Source organism: Urocitellus parryii, chromosome 5 (assembly GCF_045843805.1).
Source record: "Urocitellus parryii isolate mUroPar1 chromosome 5, mUroPar1.hap1, whole genome shotgun sequence".
In the NCBI taxonomy this organism is placed as follows: Eukaryota; Metazoa; Chordata; class Mammalia; order Rodentia; family Sciuridae; genus Urocitellus; species Urocitellus parryii.
Window position 1 is genome coordinate 211132983 of NC_135535.1, and position 20193 is coordinate 211153175.

General features: G+C 52.9%; 2 protein-coding genes across 4 annotated transcripts; one reads left to right on the forward strand and one right to left on the reverse strand.

The window, feature by feature from the left end:
* Positions 1-514: 514 nt before the first annotated feature.
* Positions 515-17010, reverse strand: Tubgcp2 (tubulin gamma complex component 2). Of its 3 annotated transcripts, XM_077799231.1 has the most exons (20): positions 16951-16995; positions 16383-16641; positions 15501-15778; positions 15141-15331; positions 14176-14304; positions 13280-13456; positions 12027-12186; positions 9515-9722; positions 9049-9248; positions 8561-8750; positions 7732-7877; positions 6823-7003; positions 6342-6522; positions 4722-4894; positions 4467-4595; positions 3735-3855; positions 3301-3444; positions 2516-2644; positions 1677-1840; positions 515-985 (listed from the first exon to the last, which is right to left on the reverse strand). In XM_077799231.1, exons 4-20 carry the CDS (start codon positions 15288-15290, stop codon positions 850-852), a joined length of 2718 nt encoding a protein of 905 aa, XP_077655357.1. In that variant the 5' UTR covers positions 15291-15331; positions 15501-15778; positions 16383-16641; positions 16951-16995; the 3' UTR covers positions 515-849. The 3 variants fall into 3 exon arrangements, with proteins under 3 accessions (XP_077655357.1, XP_077655356.1, XP_077655358.1); XM_077799230.1 differs by lacking the exon at positions 15501-15778; XM_077799232.1 differs by lacking the exons at positions 15501-15778; positions 16383-16641 and having other exon boundaries at positions 16951-17010.
* Positions 17011-17058: 48 nt separating this feature from the next.
* On the forward strand, positions 17059-20019 carry Znf511 (zinc finger protein 511). Its single transcript, XM_026381405.2, has 6 exons — positions 17059-17230; positions 17312-17385; positions 17814-18015; positions 18090-18214; positions 18860-18994; positions 19653-20019. Exons 1-6 carry the CDS (start codon positions 17078-17080, stop codon positions 19729-19731), a joined length of 768 nt encoding a protein of 255 aa, XP_026237190.1. The 5' UTR covers positions 17059-17077; the 3' UTR covers positions 19732-20019.
* Positions 20020-20193: the final 174 nt, after the last annotated feature.

Here is a 20193-nt window from a genome sequence, read left to right on the forward strand (position 1 = left end):
ACGCTACCCTGGCCAAGCAGTGCCACAGCTGGGCTGCCCACTGCAGAACGTCAGTCATTTAGTGAGCAAGGCCAGCATCTGATGAACAGAGGGAACCCAGCCCTCAGGGGACAGGAGAAGGGTCTCAGCACCACTACTCCTCAGGAGGTGCACCCCAGGGAGGAGGCAGCTGCCTGGGCACCAGAGGCGTGGTTTCACAACAAGGTTCACTGCTGCACCCTAGTGTCTGAAGCAAGCAGTGCTGAGGACCTGCAGCCCTAGTCCCCAGGCAGCTCTCATTCTCTACACCATGTTTTTTTTTTTTTGGATAGCAGGGATTGAACTCAAGGGCACTCAACCACTGAGCCACTTCCCAGCCCTATTTTGTATTTTATTTAGAGACAGGGTCTTACTGAGTTGCTTAGCATCTTACCATTGCTGAGGCTGGCTTTGATCTTGCAATCCTCCTGCCTCAACCTCCCGAACTGCTGGGATTACATGCGTGCACCACCACGCCAGGCACCTATACCACATCTTATAATCAAATGCCTTGTTTTTACTTTGTCTTTATTTGAGACAAAAAACACCAAAAAAGGTGAAGCCTGATTTTAAAAGATAAATCAGGAAAGTCCAGGAGACCTCACCCTGCACTGGGCAGCTTGCACATCAAGACACCCAGCGCCTGGAGAACGAGGAGCCCTGAGCTAGACAGCAATACAGACAGCACTCTACAGCAATGACACACACCACACACGTGTCTAAGTAGGACAACCGCACAACACGTGCTCCAGGAAGGAGGTGCTCAGACCCAAGCCCATCTGCACTATGGCACACCTGGCCCAGCCCTTCCTGTGAGCTGCAGCCAGGGGCTCACTGTGCGGCGACCGCCACCCTGGGTGTTTGTGCTGGGGGTCCCCGCAGGACGGGTACTTGAGGGGCTGCCTTCTGGCTCCTCTCTGCAGACAGGCGCTCTAGGCGCTCCGTGTAGAAGCCGTTGAAGTCCAGCCTGTGAGGAGGGAAAGAGAGCCAGGGTTCATGGAGAGGTGGGCAAAGCCCCACTGAGACGCATGGCTATAGGGACATGCAAGGACGCTGTGCTGGTGGCACCATTTCTCCACACAGGTAGGGGTCAAATTAGACACAACTCAAGGCCCTCTCCTGGCTGAAGGCAAGGGGGCGTGTGCTCTTCCTGCCTGTGCAAGCCCCCCAGCACAGGCCTCAGCTCTTTATGCAAAACTGAGAAGGGATCTTCAAACACACAGAAACCAAAAGGCAGACAGCAGTGCTGACGGGCATCTCGGCAGCCTTCTCCTGGAGGGTATGGCCACTGAAGCACATAGACTCCTCTCCTGGCCTCTGACACATCACCTGGCCACAGTAGCCTGAGGGGACCCCAGGGACGGGAACTTGGGTTCCCAGCAAGTCTCAGTGCTGGGCCACCTCAGAAGCCCACACTCAGGAACTGGGACATGGCTGAATGGCACAGTGCACCAGGTGGTCCCAGTGTCCACGCGGGCACATTCCCAAGGGCATGCGGGACACCAGCCTCTCCTGGCAAAAGCTGGGAACCCTTTTCTCAAAGCCCCCCACTTCCTCCAGCTCAAGGAGCCCTAGCTAGATCCTTTTCCTTCCACCATCCTGCCAAGGGAGGGGGAGCAAGGGTCCAGGGGAAGGGGCATTGGCAGGTGGCAACAGACCTGGAAATGACACTGGCCATGCCATGCTCACAGTCGCTAGTGCTGTAGACACTCAGACGGGCCAGCAGGTCTAGCAGGTGGGCGGAGAAGTTCTTATCAAAGCTGTTGATGGTGGCCTCAAAGCCAGAGACCAGATGAGGGGCATCCATGTGCTCAGCCAGGCACTAGAAACATAGCCCAGGGTAGTGAGTGCCTGCAGCCCAATGGGCAGTCAGCCTCTGCACTGAGCCCATGGGCATTTGCTTCTTTCTCCTTCCCTGCTCCTTTTTAAATTAAAAAAAAAAAAAAAAAAAAAAGAGTACTGGAACATTTCACACAACGAAATACAGGAAATTAGGGTGTCAAAAAATTCCTGAGGCCGTGGCACACAGTAAGACAGCAAACACCCAGCGGGCTGGGGCTTTTGTAGACCTCACACAATTAAGAGCCAAAGGTGGCACACCCTACATTTTCACTCTAGACTTCCAAGCTCAGCCACTTTCTCCTGGTCACTTCTCAAGAAGCAAGACAAACTGTCTCCCACCCTCCCTGGCCTCAGGCCCCACATGCTGCCCTCTGTCTCCTCTCTGCTAGCTGCAGTGTGAGGGCCCTGCTCCAAAGGGCATCTCATGGCTCTTGGGTACCTGACAGGCCACCTACCGTTCCCACCAGTGTCAGGCCCTCATCACATCCATGTAGTTGTTCTACAGGTGACTGTGGCCACACCCTTGAGCCCAGAAGGCTGGATGGGAACTCCTATGGCCCTGTGGAACCCAACTGAGTCTTCTCATCACAGGGGTGACAACCACAAGAGTGGGTAGGTGACTCCTTGAGTCTGGAAAAGCCTTCAGGCTATGCACCTTTCTGGCAGTCTCCTTCCGGGGGTGCTCCTCAGCCTGCTCAGACTCTGTGGGTGGCCCCAGCATGGTGCCCTGTTCCAGTGCCCGCCGGCCCAGCTCACTATCCAGTTTCATGCTCTGTGTAAATTTCTAGAGCAGGGTCAAGAGAAAATGCTTGTTAGCTCCAACGGTAATGCTCTGCAGAAAACACTTGAGTTTCTGCAGGAGCTGAGGGCTGTGCCCATTCTGAAGGTACGGACACTCGGGTGCCTGTAGGAAGGAAGGGTGCAGGTAAGAGGGCATCGGCTAAGCCACAACCTCCTGGGGATCAGCAGCTGATTTTCTGAAAACAGAATCTGTACATGAGTTTCCCTACTCTGGAACTCAATATGGCTCCTAAGTATCTAAGGAATAGGCTCCACATGTATTCTTCTGTAACCTGCCACCATGTATGTCTCCCACCTCCCAGATCTTGACCGCTCCCCACGTGCTGTCTGCAGAGCACGCTCATGCTCCCTAGTCTTCAGCCCCCAGGCTACCCCTTCTGCCCACTGACACTTGTTTTCTGTACTGTTTTGGGGTAAGTACTTACGACAAGTTCCTCAAGAATACTTAGGCACATCAAAAAATTCAAGGTTTAATAAAAAACACAAAGGGATTCAAAAAGGACCAGGGCAGGACCCCAAGGAAGCCCATGTTCAGGAAGCAGTGTACTGGTCGGGAAGACCCAGGGGCTCTGCCAGCACTGGAGATGGCACAGGCAGGGCTGCATGCCACAATGGCCCAAACCATCCACCCCGCCTCACCTGCATGCAGTTGGTGAACATGACGCACACAGACATGAGCTTGGAAAAGACCTTCAGCAGCTCAGGATTAGTCAGCATGCAGTCCTTCAGGCAGGTGTCCAAGAAGCTCGTGTGGTGGCCAAGGACATCGTCGATGTTGGAGGCCTGTGAAGGGCTGAGGCTCAGCACTGCCACAGTAGCACCCAGCCTGACCCTCAGAAACATTGCTAAATACAGCACTGGCCTGTGATCTATAGGGAAGTACCTGTCCCACAGCCCCCTCCTATCTCCCTCGCGTCATTGTGTTGGAGAGATGCTGCTGCCTGCTCTCTGCTTCCTCCCTCCAACAGGACATGCTCACGGCAGCCCCAGCATGTGGCTCCCGAGATGCTGCTGTGCAACACCCCGGACTAGGAGCGCCTTTCCAGCACCAGGATCCAGGAGCTGAAACTCACGGACTTGAGGTTTTTCTCAAGGATGTGCCAGGTTGGCTCCATCACTTCAAACATCATGTAGTACTGGATGTTCTGAACAAAGTTGAGCATCCGCTGCCGCAGAGTGAAGGCTCCTGCGAACCTGAGGGAACAAGGGTTGGTTGCAGGGGAGCCAGCGGAGCTGGGCCTCTACTGTGTCCCACATGCTGCCCACCACCAGAGTAGACTCTCCTGGCCACAGCTCCTGCGTGCTGCTGACAGCTCAGACACCTCAGTGCTGTGCCTAGGGACACTGCTCCTACCTCTGGCTGCATCAGGCTATCAGGTAAGCGACACATCTAGCAGACTTTGCAGGGATGTGCCAAGCAGCCCACCGTGGACACAGAGAACAGCCTCTCTGGTTATCTATGGCACCAGGGCTGGCAGGCGACCAACATGGGAACAACTACTATACAGACTCCATATTTTGTGCCTTTTTGAGGCAAATTCTTAAATATTACATCAACTGTTTCTCCACACAGGACTTGTTGCCACAGACCAGGGCACAGAGTGGAGCAATTCCCACACACTGCTGCTGTGTGCACTCAGGAGAGGGGACAAAGGCTCCCACCCTCAGGAGGGGCTTGGGTCCTGCAGAGAGACCCAGGTGGGCAGGTACCATGCCATCAAAGGACTGAGGAGAAGGCTGTGGCTGTGAAGGTCTAAAAGCAAAGCCACCTCTCCTGGAGGGAACAAGGACTCTGATGGACGCACCACTTTGCAGAATGCAGGGCGCACTGCTTGGCCGTCTTGTTGCTGATCCAAACACTGCACAGCTGCCGCTCCACGTGCTTACAGTAGAACATGTGCCTAAAGAGCATCTGGTAGCGAGTCAGTGCCTTTCTGCAAGAAGGATGCCCAGGCAGGGGTCAGCAGGAGGCCTGTGCCCAGACAGGCATCACCAGAGGTGAGGAGGCCCATGAGGAGGCTCTTGCTTCCTGCAGCCTGAATGGACAGCCAGGTCCTCACCTGTTGATGATCAGTGACAGGGGCCACTTGACGATATAGTCAAAGGAGAAGGCCTCCAGGCCACTCAGTGTGAGCTCAGTGGGATCAGCATGGGTCATTGCCTTTTCCTGCTTGGTCTCGATGGCCAGAACCCGCAAGAGCTGAGTGATGAGGTCATGAGGCATCAGGTCAATCTGGGGGCAAAAGCAGTAAACAAAGCATCCAGTTTTCAGAAGAAAAGACCAGAGTCATCCCAGGCCTTCACTCAGTCCTGCCCATCAGCAGCGCAGATGGGGATACCGGATGGGCAGCCTCAGCTCCTCAGACAAGGACTGAGACTCAGTCCCAAAGGGGTCAGCCTAGGTGCACAGGGCACAGGCGCTGACCCAGCGAGTCACTACTTAGAATTTATCCCATGAAATCACCCCTAAGTTAAGAAGAGCCAAGACACATAAAGCAAGAAAGGGCAGAACTAGAGGGAAAATGAAGTTCAATCAGATAGTGGAGACCCAGTACCCAGGTGGGAGGGTAAGACTGGAGAGGACCCACGTGAACAGTGGGCAGCCCGTCACCTACAGAGCAGCAGCAGCACACTGCTCCAGAGGGCATGTGGACCTTCTCCAGGTATCTGTGAGGCCTGAGCAAGTCTTTTTTGTTTTTTTGTGGTGCTAGGAATTAAACACAGAGCTTCACATCTGCCAGGTGAGTGGAGTACCACTGAGCTACACACCAACATTCCCCAGAGAAGTCACGTTTTTTACAAAACTGGGATCAAAGTACATTCTCCAAGTACAATGGACCAAAATTAAATATAAGGAACGGGGAAAAAAGGAAAGTTTATAATATGTGGAAATTTAACATACCAAATCAATGGGTCAAAGAAGAAATCTCAAGAGACGTTAACAACTACCTTAAGAGGAATGGACACACAATACACAGAACTCACAGGAGGGAGTAAAAAGTGCTCTCAGAACATTCACAAAGGAGTGCCTCAAACCAGGCCCTGACCCCATGGCCCGGGACACCAGGAGGGGAGAGGGCTACACCAGCACCCTCACCCCAGGGCCCTGGATACCAGGAGGAGAGTGAAGTAAACCCCGAGCAGCAGAAAGAAAGGCAAGTTGACAGCCAACAGCGGAGCACAGCAGAGGAGACTAACAAGCCTAGGTTCTCCTGAAATAGCCGTGAAATTGACAAACTTTTAGCTACACCGAGAAAGACGAGAGGACTCGTCACTAAACTCTGAAATGAGGGCAGAGTCCCCTGCACTGCACACCAGCACACAACTGCCCAGCAGAGATGGGCAGGAGCAGCAGGTGGCTTGATGGGATCTGGAGGGTCTGAAAGGAAACCCCATCCAACCTCAAACAAAGCACACTCCCAGACTCTCCCAAGTCCACGAGGAGGCGCACACAACTCTGGCAGGCCAACACTACCTGATGCTGAACCAAACCAGCACACTGCAAGACACAACTGACAGGCATCCCTGGACATGCAGTGAGGGCTGGCAAACCAGAGAGCCACCCAGACACATGACAACCCTGGCCGACTTGGAAGATGCTGGGCAGGGCCCCACAGGGCCCCAACCCGCTTCAGGCACCTCAGGAGCAGGGTGCTATGCTGGGAGCCCCACGTACCCACCTTCAGGTCATCCTTGAAGGGATCAGTGTTGGCAGTGCTCATGCGCAGGGCCAGCTCCAGCAGCGCCTCCAGGCGTGTGGGTGTGATGTCCTCTACCGGCTTTCTGAGCTCCTCCTCAGTGAGGTCCATGAAGTGCACAAAGAAGTCGCCCTGGTCCATCAGGAAGTAGCGCTTGATGGACCTGTGCCAGGGAGGAGGTGAGGAGGTGCTGAGCATGCAGCTCAGGGCTGCCACCCTGGAGCATAGCCATCTCACAGTAGGAACAGGCAAGACAGTTCTGTGGGCACAGTACCCTGGGACTCAAGAGACCTATACTAGACAGGGCCACCTCAGCCCACAGAACAGGTGACACAGGTGCCAGGTCCCAGACGGCCAGATTGCTCTTACAAGGATAAAGACAACTATTAGGAGGAACATGCTACCCTCAGTCCCAGGCCCTGAGCACCCTACTTGCTGCGCTGAAGAGTGAGCAAAGCACAACCTCAGGTGGGCCACCAGCTCTTTCTCCTCCATCAGGAAGTCCAGCAGCACCTTGCTGGCATAGTTGAATGCCTTCTCAATCTGCTCCACATATGCTCTCTCTTTGAGCGTGTAGATGATCTCTTTGGCCACGGGGCAGGTGACGTCGTGACCACACTCTCTGACCACATTGAGGTACTTTCCTGAAGAGGAAGGTGAAGTTGAGGAGTTGCCACACCGACCTCCGCCCAGAGCCTCATAAGCCCAACAAGCATGGGGCAGTGGGCTGGGCACAGTGCACACTTCTGTTCACACAGAAGGAACGGGGAAAAAAGGAAAGTTTATAATATGTGGAAATTTAACATACCAAATCAATGGGTCAAAGAAGAAATCTCAAGAGACGTTAACAACTACCTTAAGAGGAATGGAAAGACAACCAACACCAGTGGACAGGGCCAAAAGCCCTGGGGTTTTCCAATCAAGAGAGTGGAAGTAACTTCACATAGGCCTGAGGAGAACCGGGGTGCTCAATCACCTACTGGGCCCTTTCTGTGCCAGTTCAGCTTTCAGAACCCACACATCACAGTCCTGGGGCCACTAGCACGTAAATTGGATCCTAACCTCATTCGGACCGACTAAAATGAAGGTCGTGTGTGTCCTCAATGGTTTTTCCCATAGTGGTGACATTTTAGAAGTTAAAAAACAAAGATGTAAAGGATTGAGACAGCTTCCTGGTCAGGGCATGGAATAAACAAGGCCACTGCCTGAGTGTTCAGGACCCACCAGAGGCCAGCAGCCTGGTGCACGAGAAGACCCCATGGGCACTGGAGCTAGAAGGCTGCCACCATCCCAGTAGGGATGTGCTGTAGCAGGAGGCCACAACCTCCCTGGGAAGGCCCCCTGGGCTGAGAGCTCCACACCATGGAGTCACCTGTGCTGAGGATCTTGCCGGCCACCTTCTGCAGGAAGGACGGGATCTGCTGCTGCACCACGGTGTATCGCTGGTCCCAATACTTGTCGTTGTAGTCTTCCTGAATCTTCTCCTTCCGTAGCTCATGCTCTTCCACCATGAACTCACTGGAAGCCACAGACAGATGCTCAGGCCACCATGGAGTGCCACTTCCAGAGAGATCTTACCAGGGCAAGGCGACTCGCCATAGTTACCTCTCAGCTGTGAGTTAAAATGAACCTCCAACCTCACTTTGGAGCAAGCAATGACCCTAGGTCAGAGGCAGGTGGTCCGATACCACATATCTATCCTTCCCTTAGCACAGGCCACCCAGTGTCACCAAGGGGAACCAGACACCCTCCACGGAGCCTCTAGCATCACTTGCACACAGCGAGGTAGAAGCTGGGTTCCGTGATAGGCCCACCACACCAACAGCAAAGAAAAGGGGCTGGGATGCAGTTGCGTAGAAGAGGCTGTGCTCAACACGGAAGGCCCCAGTTTTGAGCACCAAAAGAAAAAAAAAAAACACAATTCTATGTCACAAATATACTTCAAAAAGTTTTGACAAGCACATCTCAACACCACAGAACCCCTAAGGAACTGGCCCATTTTGTCCTATGAATTTGGAGGCATCATGCTGAGGAGACGCCCCCACATCAAGGTGATTATAGACTGACTCCAGGTGACCCCAAGGGCTTCACTCAGCAGAAAAAAAGCTGCAGAGCAACATCCCAGCAGCCAGATTCTCCCTGGGTGGCAGCAGATTGCACAGGGAGATGCAGGCAGGCATGGCTGCTTTGTGGAGCCCTACCTGTAAGGGTCATGGATGATGCCCCTGTAGATCCACTTCTCCAGGACCTCAAAGTAGGGCGCACTGGCCGCCTTGGTCAGGTACAGGCACAGCTCCTGCGCCTGGCTGTCCCCCGTATAGTTGAAGCTCCTGTCGTGCAGAAGGCTCAGTGTAGACCCGCCCATGCACTCGCCTCTATCCACCGAGGTGGCTGCAGAAGGAGAGAGGCTCACTGCCTAGGAAATGCCTCCTGGTCCACCCCAACCTTGCTGGACAGTGCTTCTCCCTGGGAACGCCCGGATGGTAAAGCTGTAGCTGTTAACTAAAGCTCATCAAGGAAAGCTTATAGGGCCTTCCGCATGCAGACCACTAACATGGCAAGCCACAGGCTTTGCCTCAGGACCCTACTCCAGAAAAATCAACCCTGATTGCCCTGCCCAGCCTGGGCTCCCTCCACATGTGCTATCAGGAGCCTGCCACCTGCTGCCCTCCATCAGGCAGAAACATACCAAGGGAGGCCAAGATGTCCACAGTGCGCATGGCTGGCTGGATGTAGAACCAGAGCTTCTGCAGTGACAACAGGCCCTGCCTGTGGAGCTGCTCCAGCTGAGTGATCAGAATAAGGTACTCCTTTACCAGGGTTCTCATGGCAGCCGCCAGGGCATGGTTCACCTGCCCATATTCAAAGGAAGATTTTTCTTCAATGAACCTACAGGAAAAATGCATCAAGCATCCTTGAAAAGGCAAAACTCACATTTTCAGATCTTCTAAGTCTTTCCTCATCCAGGAATCAAATGACACTCAAGCCCTCACCCCCAAAGGAACCTGTCCCAAGAGGGAGGAGGCCAGGTGGTGATTCTCAGACCCTTGCAACATGCCAGGAGCAAGACAGAGCTGCAAGCCAGGGAGGAGGTGTTTCTGCAGCAAACAGGCCTGACCTCCTTCCCATGTTGCAAACTCTCAAGCCCAGCCCACCTGGTCACGGTGGAGTAGCTGGCGGCCACAGGGAGGATTCTGTTCACCAGCTCCCGGATGGACAGGTCCAGGTTGGGGTCCACAAGGAAAGTGCGGTTCTGTCTCCCAGCCAGGGGCTGGGCAGTGATGTACCTGCCATCAACACCCACCAGCACGTAGAGCAGGTCCTCTACCACAGCTGACTCCTGGGAGGCCAATGGCAGCGTGCCTGCAGGACACAGACATGCTGGGAGCCCAGCCTCCCCAAAGACCAGTCACTCTTGCCTATCCCCTTCTTGGTAACCCCACACACACTGATGAACACAATCAGCAAGCCACTACCCTAGCCTGGACAGGTCCCCCTGTAGCACCACGGGCAGTAGCAGGATATATGCCTGGATACTGCCGGGCTCTCCTTAAGCCAAGCAAATGAAAACTTATGCTAGACCAAGCCCAGTGACATACTCCTTAATCCCAGAAGCTTTGGAGGCTGAGGCAGGAGGATCACAATTTTAAAGATAGCCTCAGTAACTTGGCAAGGCCCTAAGCAACTTAGCAAGACCCTGTATCAAAATAAGAAAATAAAAAGGGCTGGGGATGTGGCTCAGTGGTAAAATGTTCCTGAGTTCAATCCCTGGTATGAAAAAGAAAATGAAATCCTATGCAGTATTAGCTGCCTGTCACTTAGCAAGGGGAGCTCAGAGATCCTGGGCAGCCAGGTAAGCAGCCTCTACAGTCACAACTGAGAAGCCCAGGCTGTGCACAGACAAGAAAGGCCTTTAAGACAATATCTTCTTGAATTCCAAGAAACTAGCTGTTTCAAACACAGGACAAGATGGTGCAGGCACAGTGAGGTTTCCCTATGACCATCCAAGGGACCTGTAAGGATAGTCAGAGGACACCTACTGAGGCTACCTACCAGCATCTCCTGCCATCCCGAGATGCCTGCCGGTGCCTGCAGCACCTGAGACAGCTCAGGAAGATGTTGAATGACAAACTTTGGTTTGACAAAATTTCTGTTAGCCCTGCACACTGTTGTGCAAGGCAGTGTCCCATGACCACAAGATAGATACAAAAATCAGGGTGCAAATGTGATCTGTGATCATTCCCCAGCAATGCCAGACACAAGCTAGACCCACAATCTCAAGTCCCACTTCTCTCTGTTGCTCCAGTGACCCTCAGCAGAGGATGGTGGCCCAAGGCCTCACCAACTCCTTGACATGGAGTGACAAGATTCAAGGCACTGGAAAGATCTGTACACAGGGCACCTGGGGGTGGTGACAGCATGATGTGGCAAGGCCAGTCGGTTCCAGAACAGCCACAAGTGGGGTGTCCTGAGAGTATGGGGGCCCAGGTCCCTAAGGCCTGCCCGCAGCTGCACAGGCTACCTTCAAGCCACTCACCAACATACCCAGGGTCAGTGTGTAGTGTCCCTGTCACATAATATCTCCCTCCTTTGTGCAGCCCTTTCCAGAATGGGGAAATACATTTTCTTATAAGATGCCCTACAGGTTCTAAAACCATCTCTCATGCTCCTTGCCAGCACAGACAGCAGACTTCAGGTCTCACGCCTTCTTCTCTGCCTCTCCAGGGCTGCCCAGGATTCCAGTTAGGTTCTTGTGGGGTCTGGAATCTTATTTGTTAATTGCTTCATAATTTTGCAAGAACTGTGCCACTCCAGAGTCTAGGCCACAGCAAGCACTTCCTGACTCTCCAGTGGACAGCTCCTGGTTCTGCCCATGAGTCTGTCCGCCCTGTGTTGAGGACACTCAATAGGACCCCAGCTGAATTTCGGCTGTGCGTTGTCAGCTTAAGTTACAACTGAAAAGACACACGCAGGTAGATCATTTTCTATACCTTGTCACTGACTTGCAACAGGATCACATTTGCCTGGGGACAGGAGGAAAAGTGCTGGACTTCACCCACCATCCTGTGCAGGCAAGAGCGATTTCCCACTGACACCACATGGAGCCAGGTGTGCCACTCCACACTTTCTCTTGATCCAACTGCGAGCCAACGAGAGGATGCTACAGCTATGCTACATCCTTGATTTGCAGCCTCGTTTCTCAGTCCAGAAAAAGGACTTACGAAATGCTGCATAAAACCTGTGGTGTGCCAGTACACAAGTCCCAGATCCCCAACGGCCTGTCCTGAAACAACCACACCATGTACCAGACACACGATTTTTAAGGCCTTGGAGAGAACAGTGCTAACTCAAGCACCATTGCAGAACCCAAGGTCATTACAAACCACTCTCCCGTGGTCTGTGCCAGACACCAGGACACACACTTGGAAGGAGCCAGCTGCAGCCTGCCCCACAGCTCTAGTGAGAGGGCACAAGATGAGCCAGGTGAAGACCCCAGCAAGTCAGTGTCTGCTGTGGGCAGGGACAGAATGTGGAGCATGGCCAGCCTGCCCACAATAGCATGCGAGAACAGGCATGTCACCTGTGGTCTCCTTCCCTGCCCAGCATCACCGTGCAAGCAACTCATCGTGAAATCCCCAGGTGTCAGACGGTGAAGACATGACATACCTATGGGTAAAGCCACATCTGAGCTCAAGCTGGAGCCAGTTAGGAAATCCCCGACCAGAGTTGGTCTCTCATACACCCAAGCTGGGAAGACGGGGAGCTGCTGGCCTGAATTTTTTTTGTTTTGCTTGTCTCGAAGCATCTTTCTTGTAAGTTCCAGAGACTAACAAAAACATTTTAAAAACAAAAACAGAAGATACACATCAGTGCAATGAGAACCAAGACATTTGTGGAAATGACCCATCTGTGGCAGAGAAAGAACAAACTTACACACAAAGCTTAATTATGTGGAAACGAGATATATTTCCACCTGCCACTCATGATGCAAAGGCTGGGGAGCAAGAGGTGGAAAGACCCAGTCCTCTCCCCAGGCCTTGGCCGAGGCTGAAGCACCAGCAATGGGAGCGTGGGGAGCCTGTGTTTCAGACCAGAACCCTCTGCATGGGAAGAACCCAAGTCACTTTTTCCTGGAAGTTAAGTCCAACAGGACTTGCTGGACAAAGAGGCACCAGCAAAGGGCATGCAGGGGAAGGCCCCAGGACAGATCTAGAGGCAGTATCAAGGTCAACCCTCCCAGAGGACTGGACACCAGAGGGTGGCCAGCTCATATTTGGCCAGCCAGCCTGCAGAAGGACCAACTTGGTTTGTTCCAGCAACAGGTACTCATGGGGAGAGTAGTGTGAAGGCTGTATGGTCGAGAACATAGGCTCCGCACTCGATCAGCAGACATGGCATGCCAACAGCTCTGCTCTGTCCTTAGCACATGTGCTAGGCTATATGACACATGGCAGAATGTGGCTCTAAAGAGTGGTCCGGAGCCACAGAGAAGGGTCTGCATCAGCTATCAAAAACACACCTGAGACTGAGACTCACAAGTACAGACCAGAGCAGGACAATCAAGCCAAGAGCAGCAAGCTCAGGAGAAGAAAATCCAGATGACCTACGAACACAACAGCATCAGAGCCACCGCAGGCAGACACATGATGACTGAGAGGTGCAGAGTCAGAACCACTATAGGCTTCAGGAGGGAAATCAGAGTGTGACCCATGTCCCATGAGTCTGTGGCAGGTGGCCCCCACTAGAATCTCACCACCATTCTTCACTCTTGTGATTCAGAATTCCTGACTGAAGGGCATGATCAGTCTTAGCCTCTCTAAAGTTGGATTCGTTCTTAATAGACAATAGAGACAAGCCTGCCCAGCTGGCACCCACTGCTGTTGCTACCATGGCATCTAGCAGCCATGGTGGACTTGTACCTGCTGTAGTGTGGAGCCTGTGGTCACACTGCCCAGCTGCTTCCTCAGCTCTTCAAGCTCCTGCATGGACATCTTGGAGGCCGTTGCAGGGCCGCCGAAAGTGGTAGTGCTGGTGACTGCAGCAGTGGCTGCAAGCTCAGCTCTTTCTTTTGCATTCTGCTGCAAATACTGCAGAGTCTGAAAATATGCAAAACTGTGCATTCACATTGGGCCAGCATGTGCCCCCTTGCCTGGCAGAGCAAACCCTATCCTTCCTTCCTAACCCACACTCCACTTGTAGAGGGCAGGGGACTCCCATGGCCCAACAGCCACAGTCTGCTCTCCAGAGGATCATACCTCCCAAATGTCAGAGGAAGGAATCTCACAGCCTTTTTAAAGAGCCAATACCTTCTTGTGCCCCCAAGAACAAGTTCTTCCCTACGCATCACCTGTGGTTCCTGGGCAGCAGCAACCACCTCCTCTAACCTATCCTGGCACTACTGGTCTATGAGCCCCTGGCACACCCCTCCACACAGCAACCTAGCACACCACTCACTGGCTTTGTCACCTTGATGCACGGTACATGTACTAGGCAGGAGCCCAGCACGACACACCGTAAAAAGCAAAAGCCCACCACCGCAGGGTGCTGTGCCAGTTTCTCAGGTCTATGCCCCTTGTGAGTTACTGTTCATTCTGATTCACCAAGCACACTCCACATGCCCTCAAAGTGTTCCTGGCATGGGATAGGAAAAAGTCAGTAAGAGAAGGGACAGGGTGCACAAGAAGAATACAAGAGGTGTAACCTGCATTGGCACAGGGGTTCCATGAGTGACCATGGTACATAAGACTCCTTCAGACACTCAAGGTGCGCCTGACAGGCCCTGTCAGGTGGAGCAGAGGATGCACAGGGCATTTACCTCTTTGTCTTCTGTGAACTTTGACAACAAATACACCAGAGGGTCAAGGTTCCTTGTATTTTTAGACTTCAGCTCATCGTATTTCTTTAGAAAATCTTCAGGAGTACGAGAAAATTCTGCAATTTTGACCTTAAAAACACAAGCATGAGTGATCTGATGGCAATTAAGCACCTGGGAAAATTTTTAAGAAAATTAAGCACAAGACCAAAAAGAGTTAAATTATATGGGCTAAATAATCACACACCTAAAACTAAGAAAATTGACCTAAACCTTTGATCAAACCTATCCACAATTCCTCTACAGTTTCTCTCACTTTTTGCTTCTTAGACAAGAGCAAATAATAAGCACTTACCTTTTCCTGGTAGCTCACACTTTCATTTCACACCCTGAACTCTAGTCCCCATAGGATTTATTACCATGTATGGCTCTAGGACACATTTCATCCAGTGACTTGTGTGTGCTGACGATGACTACAGAAGTTTGCGTGTCTCCCTCCACCCTACCCTATTAGCTTGTCTAACTGACTTTTATCCAAATAAGTGAAACTTCACAGTGTGTTTTAGAAACAGATTCCAAATTTAAAACCATCTTTCACTGAAAACCTTTTTAAATCATGTGTAATGTGACTGAGGAAACACCTTGAAAAATTTCAATGTGTTTAACAGCAGTAGCTTTTTACCTATAGGAATGTCCGAGCTTCTGTGAGCCCCTCCCTGGGAAACAGCAGAGTAGTACCTACGTCAGGGTTAAAGCCAGCTCACTTGGGCTTCCACTGACTCATCTACATAATGTGAAGTGACAGCAGCTGCTACCAGGAGCCAGGAGAAAGGCAGAGTGGAGTATGTCCTTGGCCCATGGGAAGCACTCAACAAGTACTGTGGCTTCCCTCATGGGAGCTGCTGTAACTGCCAGAAACAAGTACCTACCCTGACGTGCATGGCCCTGCAGCAAGGACTAGTGCTCACCTTGGCACTGTGGGCAGAGACGTTGGTTGTGATATACGGGGTCCGGTTCTTCTGCAGCAGATCGATGTAGACCTCAGCTCCATCTCCACTGTGGACACGCAACAAGCTGAGCAGCTCATTGACATCATGATGAATCCGAAATTCACTCATGGTTTCAGCTCTGAGGCATCAACATCACAAGACACACTCTCCTAAAGGAAAGAATAGTTATTCATAAAATTAACCTCTATGAAAAAATTAGAAGATCAAATTTGACCAACTTCATGCTTTGACAAAACAGATCACCTGGCCCAGCCCAGGCCCCCCGACACCATGATGCCCTCCCCCTCCCCTCCCACCTGTGCAGGCAGTTCTACTTGCCTCCTTTTCCTCAGGGAGCTGTGGCATGCTAGTTGGCCTCACTGCTTTCACCAGTGCTACACCCTTCTGACAACCCAAAGTGCTGCTCTTTCACAAGTTGGGCTTTTAGCACACTCTACCACTCGGGCAGTGCACCAGGCAGGTTGTGCGAATGGCCCTGTGGGCTCTTCTCTCCTGGGAGACTATGTGCACACTTAGCCCTAGGCCAGCAGGAAGTGGCTGTGCTGCTCCCCTTGGCTAATGCATACACAATAGTGTGAGGCACTGGGTTCAATCCTCTGCACCACATAAAAATAAATAAAACTTTTTAGTTGTCCATTTACAACTAAAAAGAATTAAAAAGTAACTATAAATTTCATATGAACAATTCAAAACACCTATGTGTGGGTTGTTAAGTTAGGATGCACAAATAACAAAAGAACCCTTAAAGCTAATCATAATCATTTGTCTGTGAATTTTGTGAGGAAATGGTCTTGCAACAAATTTTTAAAGGTTCTGTGACCCAAAAGGTTAAAAAGTAGTGCACCAACAGCTCAGACAGAAACAGCTGTTGAGTCAGACTTCAAGAACAGGAGACCCAGCACACACTCCCACAGCATGCTAATTTTGTAGGGGACATCAACTGGAACTCTGACCTCAGGGTAATGGAAAGCTTGTTAAATGAACCTCCAGCACTGGTCAAGGTAAGTGTCTCCAAGAATGAAGATGAGAGGAGGAGGCCTGAAGTGGCGCCCAAGTCCCCAGCACCTTACTTTCCAATCAAGAGGCGCTCCTGTAACCACAGTAATGGCACAGGGCCTCTCTTCCTTGGCACTGCACACAGGTACACAGAAGTCATGCTCAAAGATGAAACATTCCCCCCCAAAGCGGGGTGACCCACACCTGCAATCCCAGAGACTCAGGAGGTTGAGGCACGAGGACCGTAAGCTCAAGCCCTGGCTCAAAATCAAAGGGGTTGGGGATGGAGGTGGTAAAGCGCTCGTGGGTTCAGGCCCCAGCGCCAAAAAAGGAAGAAACAGCGGCGCCGAGAGAGTGCAGGCTCCACGCCGCCGACGAGGTGAGGTCGTCCTCCGACTTTCGTCCCCCGGCGCGGCTGTGGGCTCGGGTGGCAGCACCGCCTGGGACCTCCTGGCCCCGTGACCTGTGGTGGACGGTGGAGGAGCCGGGAGAGGCTGAGCCCGCAGGACAAGGCAGGGCCGCCGGGCAGAGTTCGGGAAGCCCCCGCCGTGCGGCCGGCGGAGGCGGGTCACAGGGGACCGCCAACTTCCCCGTCCGCTGGCCCAGCTGCAGGGCCGTTCCGGGGCCCGGGGGAGGCGGCCGCATCCTGCCGGTGCAGGCGGGCGGAGAGTGCGGCCTGAGGGGCAGGGGCAGGGGCAGGGGCAGGGGCAGGGGCAGGGGCAGAGGGAGGGGCGGGGCAGAAGCCGCACGAACGAGCCCAGCGCCGACTCACCTCCGCCGCCGCCGCCGTAGCCGCCGCGCGCGCGCGCGCGCTGGCCGCCACAGGAAGCGCGGCTACGTCACGTCCGGCTCCGCCTGCGGATGGTGGCCGACGGGCTGCGGCGCGGCCGCGAAGGGCGATGCTGCTGCCCGCCGCGCTGCGCGCCCGCCTGGCCGGCACGCCCGGGGCGGCTGAGCCGCTGCCAGTGGAGCGGGACCCCGCGGCCGGGGCGGCGCCCTTCCGCTTTGTGGCACGCCCGGTGCGCCTCCCGCGGGAGCACGAGCTCTTCGAGGTGCGGGGGCACTGGGGCGCAGGGGCGGGGCCTGACGCTGGGGCGGGCCCCGGCCGTAACCTCGGCGCTTGTCTCCTGTAGGACGGGGACGTGCAGAGGCATCTCTACCTGCAGGATGTGCTCACGCAGGTGGCCGAGGAGCCGGAGAGGTCCAGGTGAGCGACTCCGCCCGCGCCCGGTCCCCCGCACCGCCTCGTGCAGCTGAGGGCTCAGCTCCCTCCACCGAGACCCTCCGGTGCCAGCGTTGGCACGTCTGGTGACTGCCTTCTACTCCATCTGTGGCCTGTGTAGGGAAATTTCATGTTTTAATAAGTAAGGCTTGGAGTGTGGCGCGCTGGCGCACTCCTCTAATCCCAGCGTTCAAGGCCAGCCTGGGTCATGTAGCAAGACCCTGTCTCAGTATAAAAATGAAAAGGGCTAGGGTTGTATGTATCTCAGTGGTAGAGCACCCCTGAGTTCAGTTCCCAGTACCAAAAGAACCTCAGGAGCTTTATTGGGCCTCTTACTCTGGATGAAAAGTCACACTGGGGTTTCTGCTTCAGCAAAGTGTGCCTCCTCCGTTGAGATTAGCCTCCTTTCCCAGGGTGCCTGAGTTCACCTGTCAGGTGCCCGGCTGCTGCCAGGTGTTCGCTGCCCTGGAGGACTACCAGCACCATTACAACATGCTACACGGGAATGCCTGCTCCCTCTGCAGCCGCGCCTTCCCCTCCGGACACCTGCTGGATGCCCACATTCTGGAGTGGCATGACTCCCTCTTCCAGATCCTGGCAGAGAGGCAGGACATGGTGGGTAATTATCAGGCTGGGCACACGTTGTGCTAGGGACTTGGATCAGGGAGGTGACACCCTATCTTTTGCAGTACCAGTGCTTGATTGAAGGTTGCCCAGAGAAGTTTAAGACCAGCCGAGACCGGAAGGATCACATGGTGAGGTTCCACCTGTACCCCGCGGATTTCCGGTTTGATAAGCCCAAGACAAGCAGAGGGTACGTGAGGAGTAGGGTTATTGGCCGCCCCTGGTCTTAGGAGATGTGAGAGCAGCTTGAATGGGTGGAGGCTTTTTTTGTTTGTATATACCTGCAGGTAGCTGACATTCTGACCATAGGGATCAGTACTCAAAGGGGTTACACAAATAGGGTAGCTTCCCCTCAGAGGGAAATGGCAGAGGAGTTCCTGGCCAGGAGTAGCAAAACAGGGATGTAGGAATGGCAGGCACTCCTTTCCCATACTTGCACCTGGGCTGAATCCCACATGCCCTAGTTTTCAGAGTTAGGAAGCTGCCAGCAGGGGCCTATGGAGTTCATCCAAAGCCATGAGCATCCTCCCCCTTGGTAGGCTTATACTATGTGGCACCATAAAAACAGTATATTTGAAAGAAAGAGTATGATCATATTTAAATATATAAAATGCAGGGCATATTATGTGAACTGTGACCTTGCCATAAGCATTCACCCTTTTTTTTTTTTTTTTTTTTGATAGCCTGGAAATTGCACTGTAAAATTAGACTATGCCAACAGAGTAAGAATATCTTTGCAAGAAAAAAAGAGTCCTTTGCTTGAAAGTTTATTTCTGGGGGAAGCCAGGGCTGTGGGAGTTATGCTGAGCCGTGGCTGACACTCTGTCTTCTGCAGCCCAGCCACTCGGGGGTCTGATGCTGACCTGTCAACTGCAGCCCTCAGGGATGAGGGGGATGCAATGGAAGTTTGCTCCGAGCCTGCAGCAGCACCCCCAGCACCTGTAGGTGAGAAGCGGACCTACATCCACAGGTCAGTGTGGACATCTTCTTGAGACAGTAACACTGGGCAAGTGTTGGCCTCATGAGGTTGAAAACCAGAACATTCTGGTGTGTTATGTACCTTGAAGTCCAGGAATGCAAACTATCCTTTTAACTTCACTCAGTCCATGGGGGACCTTCACTTGTAATTGTTTCAGTCACAATCCGGCAGACTTGTTTTCTAGTATGGAGTTAAAACTGACTTGGAATCTGGTTTTGGGGAACATGTTAACCATGGGAAAAAAATCGCTGAAGACCCTGAACTGGCCGGAAGACGGATGTGTTTCCCTCATCTGCCTTCTCACCTTTGCCTAGACTGGCCTGTGAGTGGCCCAGACGGTAGGGGAGGTCAGGTTTCAGGGGATGGTAGGTAATGGGACATGGGCACCACAGAAAGCTGGGCCACAGCTGAGGTCTCAATGAGTGCCCATTGACTGGGAATGTCTTCCACAGGAAGCAGATCTGACTCCGGGAGCTGCCTCAGGGCCCAGGAGGGCAGACTCCACTTCCTGGATGTTGCACAGAGTGAGAGAGGGAACATTCTAGAATAAGGAGGAATAAAGAATCACACACAAGGCTGCTATTATGAGTTGGGTTGCTTGTTGGCAAAGGAAGTGCCATCACTTGATGTGACCTGTTTTCCATTCCAGAGTGCCTTCTACCATCTGTTTTGGCCAAGGTGCATCTCGAGGATTTAAAAGCACCCAGAAAAGAAACAAACACCACTGACAGATCCAGATGGGAGAAAGAACCAGGCATCTGTGTGGACAGTGCAGGAATGGGGCTCCTGCAGGGGCTGGTGGCCCTCGGGCCTCTCTCACACTTGTCATGTGGGCACCCTGGGGCTGGGCCTTTGCTTCCCTCCTTGTCTGGGTCCCTGGGTGAGTTACCAGAAGCAGCAGGGGACTTAAAGCTTCCAGAGATGACTGGGACAAATAGCAGGCTCAGGAGACAGCTCACCTCTTTCTGCAGGGACCACCCTAGGGACATTCTTTTTAAGCACATGAAATAAATATTTTTCACCAAATTCTTTACTTCTTATTTCTATGTTGTTGAACTTATCAACTAAGAGTATTGCACTTTGAGGATTCACTGTTCAGAGAGATTTATGAGGAGCCCCTGAGAGTTGGTGAGTAGGTCAGGTACAGCAGTCCCTGATTCCTTATCTTCAAGGCCTTGAGAAGGACACCC